The sequence below is a fragment of the Hippoglossus hippoglossus genome, chromosome 6, assembly GCF_009819705.1.
Source record: "Hippoglossus hippoglossus isolate fHipHip1 chromosome 6, fHipHip1.pri, whole genome shotgun sequence".
Lineage (NCBI taxonomy): Eukaryota > Metazoa > Chordata > Actinopteri > Pleuronectiformes > Pleuronectidae > Hippoglossus > Hippoglossus hippoglossus.
In genome coordinates this window covers 17,242,006-17,263,333 of record NC_047156.1, presented here as the reverse complement: position 1 = coordinate 17,263,333, position 21,328 = coordinate 17,242,006, and the positions used below count along the sequence as shown (strand labels likewise).

The 21,328-nt window shown below is 43.3% G+C and overlaps 2 protein-coding genes across 4 annotated transcripts in view; one reads left to right on the top strand and one right to left on the bottom strand.

Annotated features, from left to right (window-relative positions):
- Positions 1 to 17,863, top strand: part of LOC117763332 (potassium voltage-gated channel subfamily D member 2-like) — a 35,132-nt gene extending 17,269 nt beyond the window's left edge. The window contains exons 3-7 of one of the 3 annotated variants that reach the window (XM_034588359.1): positions 11,422 to 11,584; positions 12,040 to 12,138; positions 13,059 to 13,157; positions 14,159 to 14,379; positions 15,607 to 17,863. In XM_034588359.1, coding sequence (XP_034444250.1) covers positions 11,422 to 11,584; positions 12,040 to 12,138; positions 13,059 to 13,157; positions 14,159 to 14,379; positions 15,607 to 15,784 — 760 coding nt within the window. In that variant the 3' untranslated portion in view covers positions 15,785 to 17,863. Of the gene's footprint in view, positions 1 to 11,421; positions 11,585 to 12,039; positions 12,139 to 13,058; positions 13,158 to 13,750; positions 14,130 to 14,158; positions 14,380 to 15,606 lie in introns of those variants that run through there. The other 2 variants (XM_034588361.1, XM_034588362.1) reach the window with 2 other exon arrangements.
- LOC117763217 (dopamine D2-like receptor) lies at positions 17,624 to 19,582 on the bottom strand. Its single transcript, XM_034588178.1, has 2 exons — positions 18,041 to 19,582; positions 17,624 to 17,815 (listed from the first exon to the last, which is right to left on the bottom strand). The coding sequence occupies exons 1-2, from the start codon at positions 19,580 to 19,582 to the stop codon at positions 17,645 to 17,647; spliced, it is 1,713 nt and encodes a 570-aa protein (XP_034444069.1). The 3' UTR covers positions 17,624 to 17,644.
- Positions 19,583 to 21,328: the final 1,746 nt, after the last annotated feature.

The following is a 21,328-nucleotide window of genomic DNA, read 5'->3' as shown; positions in this document are numbered from 1 at the left end:
CACAGACAAATGGAGTGTGTCCTGTTTTTACCGAGCCAGGACAACTGAGTTGGGCAGAGAGGAAAACCGACCCAGACAGTCAGCATTAATAAAGCCAGACAATACAATTAATTTCAGATGCAGCTCAGTCTCCTTTTGCTTGCACGTACAGTCTCAGTGTCACATGCTGGGAAACACACATGACAGGCACACCATTTACATTCCAGATGTATCTGCTGGTGGTGATGCTGGATGCTCCGGTCCTCGCTGTCTTCTGGAAGTCACAGGGGAATCACAACCGAGCATCCAGGGAGATAGATCCCGGCAACTGCCTCTCTAATGTGACATTCAATTACCTCCAAAGGTGAGGTTGTCTCATTTGGATCCAGAAATCAATTCTGTGTGGACTTTGCCGCAGTTTACTCCTCCGAGCTCTTCCCCCCACGATTTTGTGTACACATGTTTGTGTCAGAAAACAAGCTGCGCTGCTACCGTTCCCAGCTCCCATTGTCTTTTCTATGAAATGGCAACCATCAAAGTTAATGGGCTGTGATCATTACCACAAACACATCGTCCTACTCCTCGATCCTGAGCGTTCAACTCCTATTCAATAGGATGTAAAGAGTGACAAGCTTGAGCAGCACAATCTCCCATATCATTAACAAGTCCAAGAGGGAATTGGAAGAGACTCCAAAGACGTTGCCATTTTTTTCGAACTGTAAAAAAACCTTTTCTGTTTCCTCGACATCTTTGGGGACTGCAGAGGAAAAAGATTTAGTTTATGTGGGTTTGGCATTCAGTCAATAATACTGACACTGTGTTTTCCGGCATCTGTCAACATCGTCATCTGGTGAAATAATTCTTATTAAAGTATGTCACTCGCCACCAACAGATCTGCTGTGTGCTGATAGATTAATTTTCCAAGTAGCCAATCCTGCCAGCTTTATATCTGGGTGCCGCGTATTCTTTATATCTACTTATCTCCATGCTGTATGCTGCTGGTCTTCTGATTATACATCACACACACACACACACACCCTCTGCTACGACAGACTGCCAACAAGGCTGTCCCAGATGCATTTGTGTGTTTGATAGGATGTTTTAGCCATAGCATCCCCAGAAGACAATGTGTAGGCCTCAACAGATGGAGAAGACCAATTAGAAAGCGGGAGAATGAATGGGAGAAATGGGAGACAAACATTACTAAACTCCCCCTCTCTCCCCGAGGACAGACAGCTACTCTTATAGTGCAGGTACAAAACCAACACCCCTTCTGTTTCTGTATCTGAAGGGGAAACAACAAAAGAGGGAAATAAAAGCAAAAAAGTGGGCAGTAAAAAAAAGCCAATGATTTGATTTCCTACCACTGCGCAGTCAAAGAGGAAGGTGGCGAATCTGATGCAGCTTGCTCTCGCTCCACATCTACAGTATGTATAAATATCTCCTTCTGTTGTCTGATTCTTCAAGGGCAGACATCCCACAAAGCAATTGCCTTGCCATCAGCCAAGACCAAAAAAAGAAGAAGAAATGAAAAAAGTGCTTAAATATAGCAACCCCCTGGGACAGTGGGAGGGAGAGAGGGGTGTGCTGTAGTGTGATTAAAATGAATAACCTTCATTCAGTCACAACTCTTTAACGGTACATTTGAATGCGCTGTCCGGGTGGAGCCAGCGCTTTGCCCCAGCACCTGCCTCCCGAGTGTTAACATCGTTATTCATCGGGAGGCCTGTCCTCTGCAGTGACAAACATACTGGGGTTATAAATAATGGGAGTTGTGTCATTAAGTACACATGCTTTCTCCCAGCGGCCCAGGGTCAGTTCAATTCAGGCCTCGGCCACCCCCTGCTGTGAAAGCAGACGCAGCAATAACCCCACTGATGACGGACAGATTGTGTGGATGCAAGACCAATTTCCATCTGCAAAACAGCCTTTTGGTGTTGGAGCTGTTGTTCTGCCATGGCCCTGAGTTATTATTTTTCATGTCATTTTTTTTGATTTGACAGGAGAAGTCCCATGGAGTGAAATGGAAAAAGTAATGATGTCCCCATGCACATGAAGTGGCGTGGTGCAGATGGGGAGATGGTGGATATGGCTGCAGCAAGCAGCTCTGCTCTGCCCCAAGGGCCAGTCAGCAGCTGTTAGAATAGATGCAGCTCTTCCCAATACTTCCCCACAGGTTCTCGCTGGTTCCTGGTACTCACTGACTCACTGTTATCTGGGCTCACTCCTGTCGCCGGGCTGGCTGCTGTCCAAATTCTCAGCGAGAGCGCTCGCTACATTTTTATGCTTCAGCACTCTTTCTGTCTCATCCCAGCCTCCACTAGTCTCCCCAGTTTCACTGTGGGGTTTTTGAAGTGTTTCTTTTGAACTTCTTTTAAACGGCAGGAATTTGTACCTTGACGTTTGTTTCAAAGACACTCTGAGGAACAGACCGAGGCCATTTCTGTATTGAGGTCTACTTTCAATATACTGTTCAAGGCGATACCTTTCTATCCTGAATGTGTGTGTAGATTTGTTTGAGAAGCAAACCTGAAAATGAGCAGTTGCAGCTGTTTGGTGCAAAAAGCTGATATAGACAATTTAAAGTTGCAACTCAAACAGAATCAAGAAGTTTACTGGTGTTGAGCACAAAGAAAATCAATCCCTTTCCCCCCAACCTTTAATTATCCTGAGACTTTTCTTCTCCTCCAAATTCTAGGACTATATTTGGTCGACTGGATATTTACTTTTTAAAAATCTTTTGATGTGACATTAATCTTTCAGATGTTGCCCATAAGATTAATCACAAAATAGAAACTGTACCTTGACACAACAATCACAATGTAAGGTCCACTCTTTCATTCCTATCACGCAGTCTTCATCAGCATAGTTTGCACATTTGTCATGAAGATGATTTAATAACATGTGAGGCTCAGAGGTTTTGATATCAAAGCATTCACCACTTTTAGCTGCTTTTCTTTGTCTTTTATAGTTGTATATTAAATAAAATCTGGGGTTTTGTTCGAGACATCACCTTCCCTTCAGGTCTGGAGACAGTGATGGGTATTTTCAATTATTTCTTTTACATTTACACTTAATGGTTTTTAACAGTTGATCATTTAAATGGGTGCACTGGCAATTAAGTATTGTGTTTTCATACAAAACATTATGCACATTTTATGGGCTGAGTAGCACTGATCCTCAAAGGATTTTTGTGTGTAAATTTTTAATCAAAAAAGCAATTAATTCATTAATGGATGCTGAAAACAATATGTGCCATGATGGCTAATGGATAAAACTGGAACATTTAAGCCAGAAATCATCCCATGTTTCTTTATGGTGGATACAATACTACCAAGACAATAAATCCATTTAGGTCAAAACCTGGTGAAACTGTTCTCTACCATTAAAAGCAGATTTTTAGATACTGTAGCTCATGAATGCACACGCTGCAAACCCAGAGTTAAGGGGCCATTTGGTGGAGGGAGCTGATATCCAGCGGCTGCTCTGTGCGGAATCGCACATCAAAGTTAATCTTGCACCGTCTGCTCTGGCGCTGCAGAGCACTAATCTGCTGTCAATGTGATGAGGCTCCTGGACCAGTTCCTCTTTTCAGCACAGCGGCACAAGACCTTTCACGTTTCTTCGTTCTCCTACAGCACCTGATCACACTGCAAAGGTTACAGGGGTCACTTTGAAATCTTATCTGCTCAATACCAGTTGACCTATAGCATAGTTTCTAATGTACAGTATGTTTCAGTAAGAGGTCTGTCTGATGTGGTGTTGTCGTATCATCCAGATTCTGCTTTTGCAAGTGCATTTTTCAAACTTCTGGGACTAGGATTTCACATTGTCCAACGCGATAAAAATAACAATACAGCTACAACAACTTCTACTAGCTGCTGCTGTAACGACTGCTTTCCTTTCTCAAATTGACTCTCTAAATTGGTAATTGTTTTGCGTTTTCACCGTTAACCCCACCTCAGTCCTCCACGTGTCATAGGTGATGTACTGTAACTCAGCCCCTTATCAATCTAAGCCTTTGGTGTTAAAGAAAATGCTTCCGCACTTCCGTCCGCATGCAGATTAAACAGTGATGAATACGGAATGTGTTCATTAGCATAATCGCTTGAGTGTCTGATGATTTCATTTCATTATCAACTTCTCTCATAATCCATAGCTCCGGCACCCCTTCGTGCTCCCGAACCCACTTTCATGTTCCTTTGCCCTCCCTATTCAGCCACGAAGCAGTGTAATTGCATTATCAAAGTATTATACTGACGTTGTGGGAATATATTTTTAGCCCCTGGCTTTCTAAAGTAATATAAGGAGGACGGGCAGAAATCTACACATGGAATGACAAATCAGACTTTAAACAATGTTTGACGGAGTTTACTCTGGTTTCATCTCGCCCCTGACCGATTCAAGACTCGCCCCATCCACATCTCCCACTGCACAGATTATTTTTTTCACATTTGTGTGTTTGCAGGAAGGCGTGCTATTTTATGGGTCCATGTAGAAACTTAACCCCTGTAAAACTTACTGTTGTACTGATAGGCCATTCATCCAGCAGTTAAAAGAAATTGCCCCAAGGAATTGGTTGTAATCATGACAATGAAAAGCCAAAGTGGATGTGACTTCGCATATAAGAGCACTGAAATAGGGGTACTTTTTTGCATAGGACAGCAGTTGTTTTTCAAGAGTCAGCAGGTGTAGACTGAGACAGTAGAAGAGCAGAAGAAAAGAGAAATGTCAAGCAGGGCGGCTCTAGCGCTGCATGATAATAGAAAAGGAGGAGAAAAAGAAAGGGAATGAAGCGTTTCATCTCCAACTCATAGTTAGAGGCGGGCAGGTCCAGGCAGAGGAAGGGTGAGTCAAAGTCAGGAATGGAAGAGCAGTAGAGAGGAAAGCTTTTTATCATCCCTGACTCTTAAGAAGATCTCCCAAATGAGAGAGGGCATGCATGCTAATGTCAAAGCCGCGGTGATAACTAGCTGCCTGGTTTTCGTAGGGTGAGGGTTAAGCTGGGATTTGGAGTGCTGAGGGAATACATGTTTGATATGTGAGCGAGAGAGAGAGAGAGAGAGCTGAGGTGCCTTTGCTCGAGCTATACGTGGGGGATTATTCTATATGGTTTATCTGTATCTGCATAGCTAAATGAAAGGAATTTCACTGTCCGTCATTGGTTGGGTGCAGTTGTCGAGATTCCTGGGTGAACGTTCAAATGGTAGATCAAAACCACGTTGACATCGCTGCACCACGAAGTCTTCATTTACAATGTTTTAACACCGACTGGCATGTAACGTCTGTCACGTTCTAACCTTCAGCTCTGTCCGGTGCCTTTCGCAAATCCGCAGAGATGAAATCTCCATTGGATTGTGGAAAGCATAAAAAAATGAAATCTCCCATCTGCGCCACACTTCATCTTATTACATTTCAACATCCAGTCAGAACAATGCACCCCATGTTTTTTTTTTCTTTTCCCAGAGTTGGTGAAGTTCCCCTATCTCGAAGTTGTCCTTCCCTGTAGCTATTGTTCGCAGTTACTCATGCTCAAGCGCTCTGTGTTTCCTACCACACGCATTACACCAGGCAGTGCGGTCCGCTGGCTCCCCTCCTATCTCTGCTTTCCCATCTCCCCATTATGTTGTGTAGTTCTGCCAGCCTCTCCTTCTCTCCCTTATCACCTGCAGTGAAAGTCTAGCGGGCTAATCCCAGCGCCTGTGGGATTCCCCCATCTATAATGATGTATATCTGAGGGATAGCATCGGAGCAGAGTCCTATCAGCCCACACACTCTTAATCCCATCAGTCCTTGGTGTCCAAACCCAAGAGGGGCTGCATTTTGGATGTTGTGCTCCCGGGCCTGGAGCCAGAGATGCAGTGCCAAACATCAGGAATGATACTTGGTGTTTAGGGATCATGTTGGAGATCATGTTCATTTATTGTGCTCCTGATTCAGAAAGCTTCTGGTATACCTCCCTGAGGATTGCATTGCAGTGGTTCGTACAGTCGTCGTGCCACTGCATTGGAAAAAATTTTGCAGGGTGTTCGACACCGGTGAAGCTGCCAGTCTCCCCGGCATAACAAAAATGTCTTTTCTCTGTTTTACAGTGTGTTCACGGTGGAGAATGTACTTAATATTTGAACATGCCGACCATAACACGAAACAGATTTACAGTTGGTTCATCAATAATATAAATACAGTATATAGCACACGATGAGTGTTTTCCTTTTTTCAACTAAGCGTCACTTACTCTTGTTTATGTGTAAATGCAGTGTTCTCTGTTTGCAGCATTTCTCTTTTTGTTCTTGGTGGTCAGATTCACAAATCATCCTGGCACAGAAAAGAATGATCATATAGCCCTTCTTGTTTTTATGAACTAAATTTTTTATGAAGGCTCTTAATATGACATAGCCCCCCTCAAGACCTCTCCTGCAGTACTCTATAAATCTTGTGGTCCTCACAAATGCACCCCAGAAAAATGTATATCATCTTGTCACTCATATTAGTATGCCCCTATGACATGCAGGCAGTATAATCCATTTTCTTGAGATTCTAAATTCATAGTTGTACGAGCATGATGGAGTTCAGGAGGAAAATTACATTTTTGTGGTACATCTATTATTTAACTGTCAGCAAGGATGAATACTGTGTTCTCTCAGCCTTGTGGAGAAGGTACAGAGAATCGTATTGTCGAGGAGCATTGCTCCATTTGCTCCTTGTCATGGCTTGTAATAAATGGAGCCTTTCTCGGTTGGTCAGCGTAAGGCTTCATCGCCTCTTTGTCAAGTCTGTATCTAGATAAGATTTTAATGTGGTGTCCACTCTGACACTCTTTGCTGCTTTGCAGTAGCTTTAAGTTTCACATCACGCCCGACTCAGGTGTCACCTCTGCTGATATAGTATCTGATACTTCCCGACCTTTCCTTCGTCCCGTGTCCCGGCACGATTTTAATGCCCCTCTGTGTCATTATCAACTTTTGATTGGTACAGTCAGTGACGGTATCAGAGTTTCAGGATAATTGACAGTTTTCAGTCTCGTAGGTTTTGAGGAATTGTCTGTGCGGTGGAAGTCATTGAACTGTGAAACTGAACGAGTGAATTACCTCAGAAAGCCCTGATGGGAGCTTTGTGTGTTTGGTGAAGGTCAAACAGAAAACCATGCATTCACAGAATGATCAAAGACAAGCTGTGGATACTTGAAGCTGCAAGCAGGTTTGAATTCATTATCTTTTTGATAAAAAATAAATAAATAATGCTTTGTCAGATTTAAATGTGTTGACCTTGACATTTTTTTCTTGATTAATTGCTTTTTCAAATGAATGTCTCGTTTTACTATCTCAATGAGCATTGCCTTGTTAGTTCACCGTGACCCAACAGTGGCCAGCTAGTCCAACGAATGTGTCTCAGGACAAATCCACAGATAATAAGAGACAAACGCTGAACGGGATGTGAAAGTAAACCAGTCTCATGGAACAAGGTGAGATTGAAATTAATTTGAGATTCAGATTATGAGATTGAAGGCCCCTCAGTAATTACAGCCATGAAACAAGGCGTGTAGATGGTGCATTGAGATAGGACAGTGCGCTTAATTCATCTCCATCCCAATCAGCTGATGAGTCAAAATGCTTAATGTATTAATCAAATTAGTTTCTTTCCATTGCTTCTCATTGAAACATCAGAGGAGTATATCAAAGTGAAGTTTGATGAAATAGAGATTGAATGTCTTTCCAATGATGAATTAAATGGGACGGTTCATTGCAGCCTGGCAGCTTTAGCTCCTTCATCACAGGATTTGTCTTTATTTGAACACCTTGACCTTGATCGCTTGCATCAGTGGATTGAACACTGCCAGCATCTCTCTTTCCCTTTGCCTTTGTAAATGCACTTTACTAGAGATATTTCCGCAAGAGGCGATTTCACGGTAAAACCCAGGAAGAGGAAGCTAGAAGTCCCCATGACAGAGGTGCCAGTGGATGATTGGATTTGAACGCTGTTGACAAAGCCCTCTCAGCTGAAAGATCTGCCACAATCCTTCTTGGATCCTAATTGTCAGCACTGCTAAGCTGTTGGCGATGATCTCAACTGGCAGGCGAGTGAGTTGGTGGCACAGCGGGACTTACTTCAGACCTCTATGATTACATCAAAAACTGGAGCTTGTTCTCACTTTAGAGAGGTTTGTCTCCCGCCAACCTCCAAACACTTCAGTAGGCTGGTTTGTCTGTGTGCAGTAGGTGTAGCAGCTCTGGTGACCACGAAAAGGTCAGGTTTTTACAATTTATTCCCATACTGCCTGAAAACATTTTGTTTGATTGGAGAAAAAAAAGAGATTTGTCCTTTCTCTAAGAAAAGAAATAAAACAAATTAAACATACGTAAAGTCATCCAGATATGTGTTTTTTTTTCTTGTCCGTTCCCTCGAACCAGATGGCTGATCAGATTTCAGACTCAGGCTTCTGGAAGACAATTAGGGAACAAGATTGCTTTTTTGGGAAGAGGGTTTGGTTTAAGTAGATGTCAAATTAAAGGCACACAAAGTCACACATTACACAAGCACACATTACACAGCCACACACACACACACACACAAACACACACACACACAACCCCATCACATATAAATGCACACACACAAACATATATGCCCATGTACACACACGCACATTCACACATGGCTTTAACGCCTATTAACACACACCAACACACACACACACACAAGACACACACATTACATGAGCACACATTACACATACACAATACACACACGCACATGCACACGGGCACATTCACGCACACACACACTATATGACTGTCTATGTGTGTGTCCATGTGTGGGTCTTGGGCGTGTCCATGTCTTTTGGTGTCGGTGCTCGCTGTGAGGCGGTGAGGTCATGTACAGAAATCTGTCTCCGACCACCTCCTGATGGAACACCGCACCGCTTTTAAGGTCAGCTGCACAAACTCTGCCACGCAGGTTGATACAGGGACTCATTAATGTTTTATTGGTCTATTATCCAAGCCGGACGGGGGACATTCATTTCCCGTTTCTGGAATTCAAATATTCTTTAGTCTTGACATTTCTCCTACAATGTCTGAGGCGAACCCCCACTCTCTCTCTCTCTCATTCTCCCTCTCTCTCTCTCTCTCTCTCTCTCACTGCGCTGGGCTTCATCTGCAATGCTGTCATCGCACCGTATTCCACACAGGATGCGCTGTTTTTAAGAGTGGCAAGAGTGCGAGCACAGTATGGTTTCAGGTGGGTGGAACTGGGGAATTGATACTCAGTCATTCCGACACCCCTCTTCCTCCTCTGCAGGGTGGATAAAGATCTGGCCATCCATCTTTGTGTCTCTCCCATGTCAGCTCAGGGTAGCGAACGTGGGTACCTGGTAGTCGGAGACAACAAGAACAAAGCAGGAACATTACTTTAATCTCTCAGTGCTGTTAATTCCTACCTCTGCCATCATCCAGGAGGCAGAGCTTTGTGTATCTCAGCTTCCCCCTTATGAACAATCCATCACTGTTAGTGCCCCTCTCCAGAGTGCGCTTGCTCCTTTTTTTTTCACCTGCTCACCACTATGCTTTGCTTTCAAAAGACGATGCTTGCCGGAAGAACCGCAATACATTGTATTCCACAGTTGACTGTTCAGACTTATTTCCTCAACCAGCAGCAGCATCTCGCCGCTCCTCCCATTGGAATGAAGCACATGTGAGCAGTCACATTTAAATGATGCAATGCAGCCCTGCATTTTTATGTGGATCTCTTAATAGCCATCAACAGTACTTTCAGAATTTATAATTGACACCTGGCGTTCGGCTTCGTCTGTGATTTCGCAGGAAAACGACTTGACCTGTAATGAACTGTAAAACTAATGACATCCGTGTGAGATTACTCAACTTGAAAGCAAACTGTTGTACATGAGGTCCCATCAAGCGTGATATTAAAATGTCCACTTTTACATCTTCACGCCCAAGCTCTGTAAAAACCCAGGCTGTTTGGGCCCGACGTGATAGGAACCGGAGGCTAATGACTCAGGCAGACGGCCGTGGGCATTAGACAACTTCATTTATGAAATAGTCAACCTCCCGTGTAGCGATACATTCACATTACCCTGCCTCACTTGAGAGATCTGCTGTCACAGCCACTGAGCAATGCTGATGTCCTTTCCTACCTGCATTCATCTTACTCTCCGGAGGTAATGGTCTTCTCAGGTCATTTGCGCATTAGGGTCTCGATCATTCATCTCACACACCTGCAATCCTGAGGACTGCATGGTCCTCTCCGGCACGTACCGGGATGTTTAGAAGAAAGAGAAAATACACATGCTCAATCATTCCTTTCCACCTGTTTTGAAAACCCAGTGCGGCCTAGCCAGTAGAGGGCTATCCGTGAACATGCAGGATATCTTCGCATGATTTGTGTGTATAATTTGCCGGCTTGTGCCTCAGAGAAATCAGGACTTGCTGCCTTGTGTTTTTTTCTTTTATGATTTTATGGTGTTGAGTGATAATTATCTTTCTGTGTATGAGTTTAAGTGTTTGTGGGTGAATGTTTACCGTGTTAGTCAAGGTTGTAATACCTGGTAAGTGTCTCTGGAGATGTCTTCTAATGTAAAGAACGTAAGATCGTGAAGACAGTTTGATTTTAGCTTTAGCTCAAGCACAGACGGGTCTGAACGCCCGAGAGGAGACGGGCGAATTAATCCCGTTAATGGAGATGATTCAGTCACATATGACACATACAACCATTAATCTTTTCATGCTGAATGTAGCCTGTTCAACATTTGCCATGATTGTGCTTAGGTACACCATCGGATCAGTGTCGTGCAAACATTTCCAAAGAGCTTTTTATCTTTCAACGTGAATTGTTCAAATGTGGTTTCGTTGCAATTCTGCATTCAATATTCAAGGTCCATTATGATGAGAGAAGAACAAAACACAAAAGTGGCTGTTGCTGAGGCCCACAAACCTAAATGATCCCTTCAGGGTTCAGCACTACACTGTTCTCTTCCCCTTTCTTGCTTTTACTCGACGTGATACTGCTCCGTGTATCTTTCACAAGCTGTTTGGCTAACGGAGGGTCACGGGGGACGTGTACCACGTTCGGTCACAACGTGAAAGCGTTAGCCAGTGCCAGCAGGTGTGTAATTATATATGAAACAGGCTTTTGAAAAAAAAAAGGATCATCACGATGGCATCAAGAAAGTAGGCCAGGTAGAAGAGACTTCACAGAAGTCCTATTTATTCCTCACCCACTTCAAATGTGCAACTTTGTATTTGAAGTTGTGAAATAATCCAAGGTCAGTGTAACTATTTCAAGACTTATTAAAAATAACTTTAGACACACAACAACTTAACATGATAAAATAAGCCTCCGGAGCGGTTTCTTTAAAAAGAATGTGTCCTCTTCTTGTTTTTTCTAGCTGCTGTGCTCACTGTGTGTCTATTTTCTGTGTTTCAGGTACGGTGACATGGTGCCAAAAACAATCGTGGGGAAGGTGTTTGGGTCCATATGCTCTCTGAGTGGGGTGCTGGTCATCGCCTTGCCTGTCCCTGTCATAGTGTCAAACTTCAGCCGCATCTACCACCAAAGCCAGCGGTCGGAGAAGCGACGAGCCCAAAGGGTACTGACTCTCGCCCTTCCTCTGCCGCTCTCTTCCTGTTTCTCTCTATCTCTCCTTATTTTGCTTCTATCTGCCCCTCTCTTCTGTCTCTGTCTTATCCACACGCAACAGAATGACAGGGCAAACGCTATCGCCCAGAATAATAATCTTTTATTGTGCTTCTGTGTATGTCTGTAGTGGGTGAGCTAGACTTGCTTTGGGTATATTTCAGTGGGGAAGAAATAAGAAAGGAGTGACAATGACTAAACAAATGATCTTCAGAGTTTTGTGTCAGCAGCTTTTCACTGGCAATATGTGCATTTCTCTGAAAGTGTTTGTTAATGCAGAATTTCCTAATCGTAGATTTCAGAAAAGCCTCTCCCTACTAAATACTGTGGCAGCCGGGGGGAGACAGAGCCAATTAGTGTGACAGCAAAGCGTCAGAGGCTAAAACAGAGGTCTGTTTGTTTAAACAGAAAACGCGGCTTGCTAGAATCTGTGCTGCGAAGAGTCGAGGCACTAATGCCTATATGCGCTACAAACAAAATGGGCTCCTGATCAACTCACTGAAGGAGGTAACGGGGCCAAGCAGCGGCTTGGGGGCTGACTGACCGGGGCCTCGCTGACATCTGCATGCTGCTCTGCTCGGGGGTCCATGCCACCACACACAGGGGGAGGGGGTGCTTATCATGCTGTAACCCAGGGGGGCTGCTGTCATTCCAGTGCTTCAGTGTGATCGTCCTCTCTTTTACATCACACCTCTCAGCCGCAGCATCGACATCCTTCGTCAACACCCTCTCTCTCTGTCCATACAGCAGGAGGGCCAGGCAGGCATACTCGCCTTCTGGTGGAGCACAGCCATTACAGTCACACTGACTCATGACCTAGCTCTGCATGTCTGTCCAACAGGGTTTGGAGGGGAAGGAGGGAACCAAAGGCTTCCTGGACAGTAGGTCGCCCATGGAGGCTGTCGGCTCGGCCTGCATCTCCTCTAAACTCTGTTTCTGATCTGCTGTGTGTTCCGTGTGTTATTTCTAGAGCATCCAGGTTGTAGTGCAGACTAACACAACATACCTTCCATCCCGGAGCCGTGCAGAGCTTCATCAAATTGTGTGGTGTGATCGTGTTCCGGAATCTGTGCTGTGTTTGGTGCAGTCTGTTCGATCTGTGTCTAGGTGTGCCACTGCTGTTGCACTGAAATGAGTTCAGTTTTAAGTGGACTTTTCTGGTCCTTCTCACCTAAATCAGCGAAAGAATGAAAAAACCAAGTCCATCCGTGAAACATGTTGTAATCGGTCAGTGTATCTATGCAGCTCTAAAACGTCCCCATCTCACTAGGTTCTCAGTAGATTGGCTGCCGTGCTACAGATCAGCATTTCAACCCTCTGCTTTTCGTACTCTCCACTACATCACCTAGCCGTTGCCTGACACTCTTTCCATGAAGAGTCTGAGCCTGCTCACTTAATTTTTTCTTTTTCCCTTTGTGTGTTCCAAGGCCTCCAAGGAGGCAGGAAAAGCCCTGGTGGCGAAGGCCACAGGCCCTCCCTTTGAGATCCAGCACCATCATCTGCTGCACTGCCTGGAGAAAACCACGGTAAAATCCCCTCTCTTCTAATTTTTGTTTTATTTCATGAATTAAAACCTTTCTACTATCGTGCTATGGCTCACTGTAAAAAGTAGCTCCTCTTATGTAGTGTTCCATTACCGTGACAGTTTGTGCTGTATCACCAGCAGTGTCAGCCTGTTACCATGTTTTGCAAATAGAAACAAAGTAAGTTCCTTCATTCATGCACAAACTGCAGAATCTATTTCATGCGAGTTAAAAATAGCACTAAATGGGGCTGGGAAATGTTGAGTCCCCTCGCCAGCAACATGCTAGAGATAACATGACTGCCAGTCAGTAACATTATTTCCTCCAAACAAACCAGCACACTTCATTTTACACTATCCATAATTTAGAGAAGTAAGAGTCTCTTTAATGCTCGGCCGTGACTCAAGTTTTACACTTCCAGCTCTAAACCCTGTGCGGAGACATGGGCAGACAGTAAATCAGTGTTCCTCATCACAGATCATCCTCCCCCAAGTAAAAGTCTTTCCTGTTGTCTGGGAAAAGCTCCATAAAGGCTTCATGCCATTCAGATGGCAGCGCTCATGTGTACATCAGGCCTCTCATGACGTGCATTATAGATGGCAGAGAGGAGAGCAGACGTGACAGAGGGAAGGTGTAAGAAAAAGGAGGCACGATTCAGGGCATGGCATCGGCTTCTACGCGGTGTCACTCTGCCACCTGCCGGCTGAGTCGGAGACATCCTTGGAGGCTGACCTTCAAGTCACGCTCATTTGTCACAGGGATAACAGTTGTGAATGTTTTCACAGATGGCACTTAATATGGACATCTGGGCCAATATTTTCATATTCCCTTGATGATTCATTTTCCAATTATTAAACAATTTCGCTGTGGATTCTGCTTAGTCTGCTTCGTCTCTGCTGTGAAACGTCTTTACTCATTATTTAACGGAGCCAATCGTTGATTTAATAGAGTGATTCATGAGCATCATCAAATCCAGATTTTCCCTCACTGCCTTCCCTCCGCAGAACCACGAGTTTGTGGACGAGCAGACGTTCCAGGCCAACTGCATGGAGATCTCCACGATGAACAAGTCAGGGTCCCGCAACTCCTCGTTGTCGTCGTCGCCGCACCGGCTCAGCTCGTGCTGCTCGCGACGAAACAGGAAGAAGAGCAGCTTCAGCCTGCCCAGCACAAACAACCAGGAACTCAGCACCATACAGATTAGAGAGAGGCCAGTGGTCAACAGGTGGGCTGTCTCTTACTTCTTTTTCCTCTCACTACATCTACGTCTGTTCTCTCTCATATTAATGTCTCATGCACATCACTGATCCTGTAACATAAGACAAGCTAAACTTTGTTGATTCCATGCAGGGACAGTAAAGGCAAAAACAAACCAGCATTTCATCTCTGTGATAGTCTTAAATGGCCAGTTCCTCAAAGTAGCTCTGCAGATAAACCGACTGGTGTATCGGCGGAAAGTTTTGTTTTTATTATAGCCTCTGTATCTTGCCTCTGAGATTTTTGTTGACGATGATTGATGTAAAAGTGATGAACAACACATCCTTCCAGGGACAGTGTTCCCGTCACTCTGGACCATCCACAGAACTGTGAATAATTTTCATTAGAACGACTTTCTACTGAAGTTATAGTCCCTAATCTCTGTGAAAACTGTTGACAGCTTTTTCTGTGGATTATTCAGTGCAACGAGGACACTGTAGCTACGAAGAGGGCTCGCTGCCGTGTTCAATTTTTTTCAGATGTTAGCAGCACAGATGAAATTCCCCTCAATTTTATCAGGCTGCAGAATAATCAAAGCTGAATATAAAAAAAATATGGACAAATAAAACATAAAGTAGCCGTGTTTCTAAATATCACAAGGGGTAAGTAAGTAAATGTGGTTATTATTATTATTATTTTTATGAATTATTTTTAGCACATTACACATTCACATTACAAAAATGTCATTTCATAATTTGGTTGAGAACTCGACTCCTTTAACTGGAACTTGTGTGTGTGCGCAGATTTTCTCATTTCAAAACAATTTTGTGATGTTTTGTGGATCCAGCACCCATCAAAAGATTTTCTTCCTGGCTGTGCGTGTTGTTGCTATTTTTTATTCCTAACCATTAAACCTTATAATTTCCTTTGATTTAACATGCAATAAAAAATAAACATATAATTAAATGTGTTTTTATGCAACAAAAAACACTTTTATTATGTCAGTTTTTACTGCCTCTATAGAGAAATTACTTTAAAGAGAAATAACTGCAGTCCACATTGAAAACTGAAATATACCTTAATGAGCAACAAGAGCTACTTTTCCTTTCCCTCTTTGTGGAGAATGCCTGTTTGCTAAGTGTGGCTTTGTTAGAATATAGACGCTATGAAAGGACTCTGTGTGATGCAGGCTTTGTGTAACACATTCACAAGGTCAGGCCTCTCACCCTCTTTCATCCTGTGTTCTCTCCTGCAGCCGCTCCTGCCTGAATGCCAAACTCGACGGTACTGTGCCCTTGAAATGTGACGAAGCTTACATCACTCCCTCCATGGTCCGCCTGTCCGCCCCGGTGATGACCTCATCGGACGGGGACGGCTCCACAACCGCCATCGCGTACTCTCAGAGCAACATTGTCCGAGTATCTGCCTTGTAGATGTCACGCTTATCTTATCAGCTAACTGGTCTCGAGGAGAACCAGATGCTGAGGAGAGGGACCACCGAGCATCAACCTGCCATAATCTAGAGGGATTATAAGATTAGCAGAGGGGGGAGGGGGGTGTTTTTGAAGTAGTGATCTCATCTGATGTCAAACTCTGCATGGTATTAAAATGATGTGGACGGCTGCCTTGGAATAAAAGCGACCAGCAGATCTTGCTACATTAAGCACAGAAGAGCGAGGAAGGGTTTTGAGGATTGCGTGTTTTTTTTTGTTGTTGCCTAAACATACTGAGAAAAAAAACTTTATTTTTGAATATGTAATGTTGGTGTATTTGTTGTCTTCTGATTCAGAGGAGGAAAAGATGTTGTTTCAAGGTCATGCTTGGTGACCTTAATTGACAAAGCACATATTCATTACCCGGGGGCCATATTTGTGAATATTCAAACAATCTATGTGCACATTCACTTCAGTCAGCACCCAGTTATATAGATTGTTTTTTTAAAAACCCTAATTAACTGGTTTCTAATCGTCCCCTCCCTGTTGTAAATGCAGAAATCATGAATCCACAGGAATGAATAACTGTTATGAATATTCATTATCTGACTCATTAACATGTCCACGTCATCGCTTGATGAGTAAAATATACTACGCATCCTGACATGTCTGTGAAATGTGCAAGTGAAAGTCAAAACCACAAAATATGTGTTAGATTACATATATGACATTCTGATATGGATCTATATGTCGAAGCCATTGTCATCAATGAAAAAAACAGGGTACATATTAGTTAGGTTCCAAGGTAGAGATGTAAGTGAATGTTCTTTGCAACACTTAACTAATACTAACCCTAATGTGGACACACATAGTATTGACCTGGGAATCCAAACGAAAGAGGGTTGAGCATCAATTCCACTGATTTCCTGTTATATCACCACATTCAAAGGCAAGGTCGCACTGTGTCAAAGGGCCATTTTGTACATTTTTCATATTGTAAATATCTCAGAACTTTATCAACTGCATTTAGAGTTGGCTCCTCTAATTTCTAGATTTAGTTGACAGTTGTTGGCATTCTCTTTCTGTCTGTTACCTGGTTGAATTAAGGATTTGCATGCTGTCATTGCAGAATTCTGTTTTATTAAAAGTATGTCTCTTCTTCTTGTCGGGGGTTTGTCAGTAAAAATTGGAAAATTGAGAAAGGAAATCACAATGAGGCTGGTATGTTATGTAAATTCTGCAACACTTTGCTTTTAATGAAATACAAATCTTGTCATGGGGTTCATATATAAAGGGGTAAGGAAGGATGAATAAATCACACATTGTGCATTTGGTTGAGTGGATAGAATAAATACTGTAGCTCTACTGAAACATCCACTTAATGAGCCATGTCTTTTCTTTTTTTTTAAACTAAAACACAATTAGGTTGATTTCATAACGTTTGTCTCCTGATTGCTCAAACAGCATCACTAATGGCGGAGATGGGATGATAATTAGGTGATGCTGGAGGACATGTGAGGACCTGACTGGCCCAGTGGTGGGTCCAGGCTGTAGGGTCTCTGGAGACGGACGCACAGGCCTCACTGGGTTGTTTGACAAAAAAACTCGGCAGCCTCCTCCCCGCTGAGCTGATTGCATTGGTCCAGGCTGCTTCTCACAGCATGCAGCGCCTCAGCTCTGCAGTGTTAAGTAATTGCTGAGAAGTCAGCCTGCAGAAAATCTGAGATAACACAGCGGCATATAACATAATAAACCTCCTATGTACCTAAATACAAATCACACTTTGGATGCGTGTGATTTAATTTAGTTAAGATTTGAATGCAATGAATAGAACAATTTTAAGTAATGACTATTGACTGGTCATTTGTTCTGGTGCCACTCAAAGGTGAGCGCGGATTTAACCTTATTTCTTATTCTGTCAAATTCGGTGCGAAACTGTGGGTTCACTGCGGCGTATATTATGGGGTCGGTCAGTGACGTTACACAGGAAAGAGACACTGACAGGATCTCCACATCCTGCATGATGTTTTTCTGGAGAAATAGAGGATTAAAAAGAAAATGTTACAGATCATTCAGAAAGACTGTAAAGGCTGTCAGTCATTAAACACACACACACACACACACACGCAAACACAAAATACTTCACACTTCACATCTCTACTTCACACTTGCTTGTTTTTTTTGGTCCTAAATGTGATGTCACAGCTTTTCACTAAATGCTTGTAAAGTTGCATCCTTGCTTCTGTGATAACTCACCGGTGTATTCTTGTTTTTGTGAACGACAAAATTCACCAGGATAGTTGTGATCAGCGGCAGCCAGAACAAGAGGAAGGTTATAATTATGTAACCGGCACGCTTCGCCATTTTGCTTTCCTTCTTTTTGTTCGCTCTCTCTTTACTTGCTTTTGAAGGCATCATGCAAACGGCACCTTCTACCTCCAAGTTGTCTTTGGGAGCCTCTGTTTCTGGAGCGTTACCTGAGACTGGAGGTAATGACGACACTTGATCTACTGTGACAGCCGGGGTTAGTTCTCCACTTCTGTCCTCGCCCTGTTTCGGTTTAATCTGTAAAACAGCAACAGATTCAGGATCTTCTGAGCAGGGAACACGGGGGCTGGTTCCTGTCATTTCAGTGGGTGCCTTGTCAGTATTCACTTTCTCTTTGGTTTGGTCTTCTGTGTTAAATTTGCTTGACACCTTCTGTGGCTCTGCAGTTGAGCTCTTAACACTGCCAGTGGCACTTGTATTTGATGGTTTTGCTTCCACTCTCGTGGCACAGGGGTTGGACTGCTCGGTTTTAAATGGTTTCTCTTCAGTCTGCAGTCGCACTGCAACCTGCTTTGCAGGAGGGCGCGGCTGTTCTGTTTCCAAGTCTGTTATCTCCACAGTGTTCTTCAATTCTTTCTCTGAACCAGACACACATTGTGCAGGTTTTATTGGGGTCAGTGGAGCAGTTGAAGAATCTTTCTTTGATGAACACACCTCAGCTGTAGTCACCGGGTCGACCTGGGTAGCAGGTGGAGAGGTCTGCTTTTGCTCAGATTTTCCATTTTCCACAATCGTGGTTTCTTCTGTCTTTTGTTTATCCTCTGTTTTTTCTTTCTTAGGGAGTGGAAAAGTACCTTTGTCGAATACTTTGCGATTGTGTGACCTCACAATGGCAAATATGCCAGCATAGAATCCAATGATAAGACCGAAGCAGGCGGCCCACAGTGGGAACAGCATGTAAAGTCCAAAGGTGTCATAGGAGGCTAACATTTCCCTCTGTAATCCTTTGCACCTTACGTGCACGGGTGAGTCCTTTATAAATATGAAACAAAAAACAGACACCAGAATCGATAAGGTCCACGTGAGAGGAATCAGCACTTTGATCCGTTTTCCTCGTTGGCGTATTTTGAATGGTTGTGCAATGGCCTGGTACCTTTCTGCACTGATGCATGCCAGTGTCAACAGCTGGATACAGCAGCAGAAAGAGAAAGAGGCCACTTGAGCATCACAGAGCATCTCGTCCACATGTCCGTACTGATGCACAGCCACAATGATGGTCAAGAGAAAGGGGCAGTCCATTACACACCGCAGGATGTCTATGATCGCCAGATTCACCACCAGCGCATTGTTCGAAGTTTGCAGTGACCTTTGGTGATAAACTGCCAGGATCACAAAAATGTTCGCAGCAATTCCAACAACAGAGGTCATCAGCAGCACCAAGCTGTTTGCCACCACAAAGGTGATGTCAATGTATTCCTCCCAAATGGTGTTGTTCCCAAAGTCCCGTGCAGGCGCAGGTTTAGCTCTCATCTCCGAGCTCAGAGAGTCGACATGTTTGGTTCTGTATCTTCACACGCAGACCAAAGTTACACTAAACTGTGTGATTCTCCGCTGAGCGACTGAGATTAATGAGTGAACCCTGAGCCTGGACAAGTTACGCCGAAGTATCCGCCCTTTTCATTATCACCCTGCAGCACCAGCGGCCACCTGGGAGTCCTCGCTGTTCACATTCATTAAAAACTGTGCTGTGTATTCACAGCAGAGACGAATGGAAAGAACGGATGGCTGATCAAGGAAAAGCTGTAATGTCACTATTTTCTCGATCCTGATATCCAACTTTTTGAAATGCAGTAATGATGATGGGATGATACTATAGTTTATTTCTCTGTGTGTGTGTGTGTGTGTGTGTTTGTACAGCTATCCATTTCATTTAATACAGCACCACACAAAGGTTAAAAGCTTCGCATTAGCTATGCCAGATGGATGACTTGGGAGTTCTTGAATTGGCTCAGGAAATAAGGGGAGCCATGCTGCTGGATTATAGCATGACATTGTGTAATCCTGTTTGGAGATAAAGTGTGAAATGCTCTTTGCTTCAGATCTGAAAGCTTATGGACTATGCCAAATCTGGGATTAGATCAACACAATGCATCTTTCTCCTGACCAGCCTACATATTAGACTGATCAAATGTCTCTCAAACGACATAAACAGGAAGCTCTGGAGAAGAAAACGGCGGTAAGGTCGTCGATCTTCTCAGCGGCAGCAAATAACTGTGGATATTTGAGGACGTTGTAAACTGAGAAAACACATCAAGCGACTTGTTGAAACAGAAATAATGAGACAAAGGGGGAGTTGCAAATGAAAAATGCTTTATTTAGAATTTGATTCTCATTTACAATATTTACATCAAGCAGGTGAAACAAGATGGAGGGAAGAGGACAAAATAAAAATGTAAACAAAATTCAACCAGACATGTTTTATTGTACAAACCCTAATGAATCCAAAAACTTGATATATCTACATAATGACTTTACTCCATCATGGGCACCGATTGCAATCCTACTACATAGCCACAACAAAGTCATGAGAATTAAGTCTCTAGTTACCAATTGTATTGTAATGTAAAGTGAGAGATGTGTGGAGCAACCAAGTGACATTTTGATATGTTAAAATGTTTTGGTCATTTTAATAAAAGAATACTAAAATTGTCAGATTCAATGACGTTATCGCAAATGTTTATTCTCTTATTGTCAAAAGTAAGATCATGGCTGAAACATGGTTGATTAAATTTGCCATCTAAAATCATAGCAATACAATAAAGTAAATCACAATATAATAAACAATCATTCAAAAAATATGAATCCTAGTTGCTAAATAAACAGTTCAGATTCTCTTTAATTGCATCCTGTCTCTTCCTCTTTCTCCACTGATGCGTGTAAGTCTTGGCTGTGGTGACTCAGTGCGGGCCGTTGCGTGTGCCATGTGACACTCGACGTGACGGGTTTGATTCAGGTCCACAGACTGTGTCATTATGTCATCATTCCCCGAACTGTTTAATCCCCCTCTGAACTGTCGACAAAGATTGAAAAACACAGAATATAATACCGACACAGGCTCACCAGGCAGAGCACAGAGCAGGATACCGAGAAAAATCTTTAGCTGTCCCACTGAATCAACATTGTTAAAATACATGTTGCTTAACAAGTGCACGCTAATATCCTGTTTTTCTAATCTGATTTTGTGTGACACACAATAGCATATTGTTGCTTCTCTGC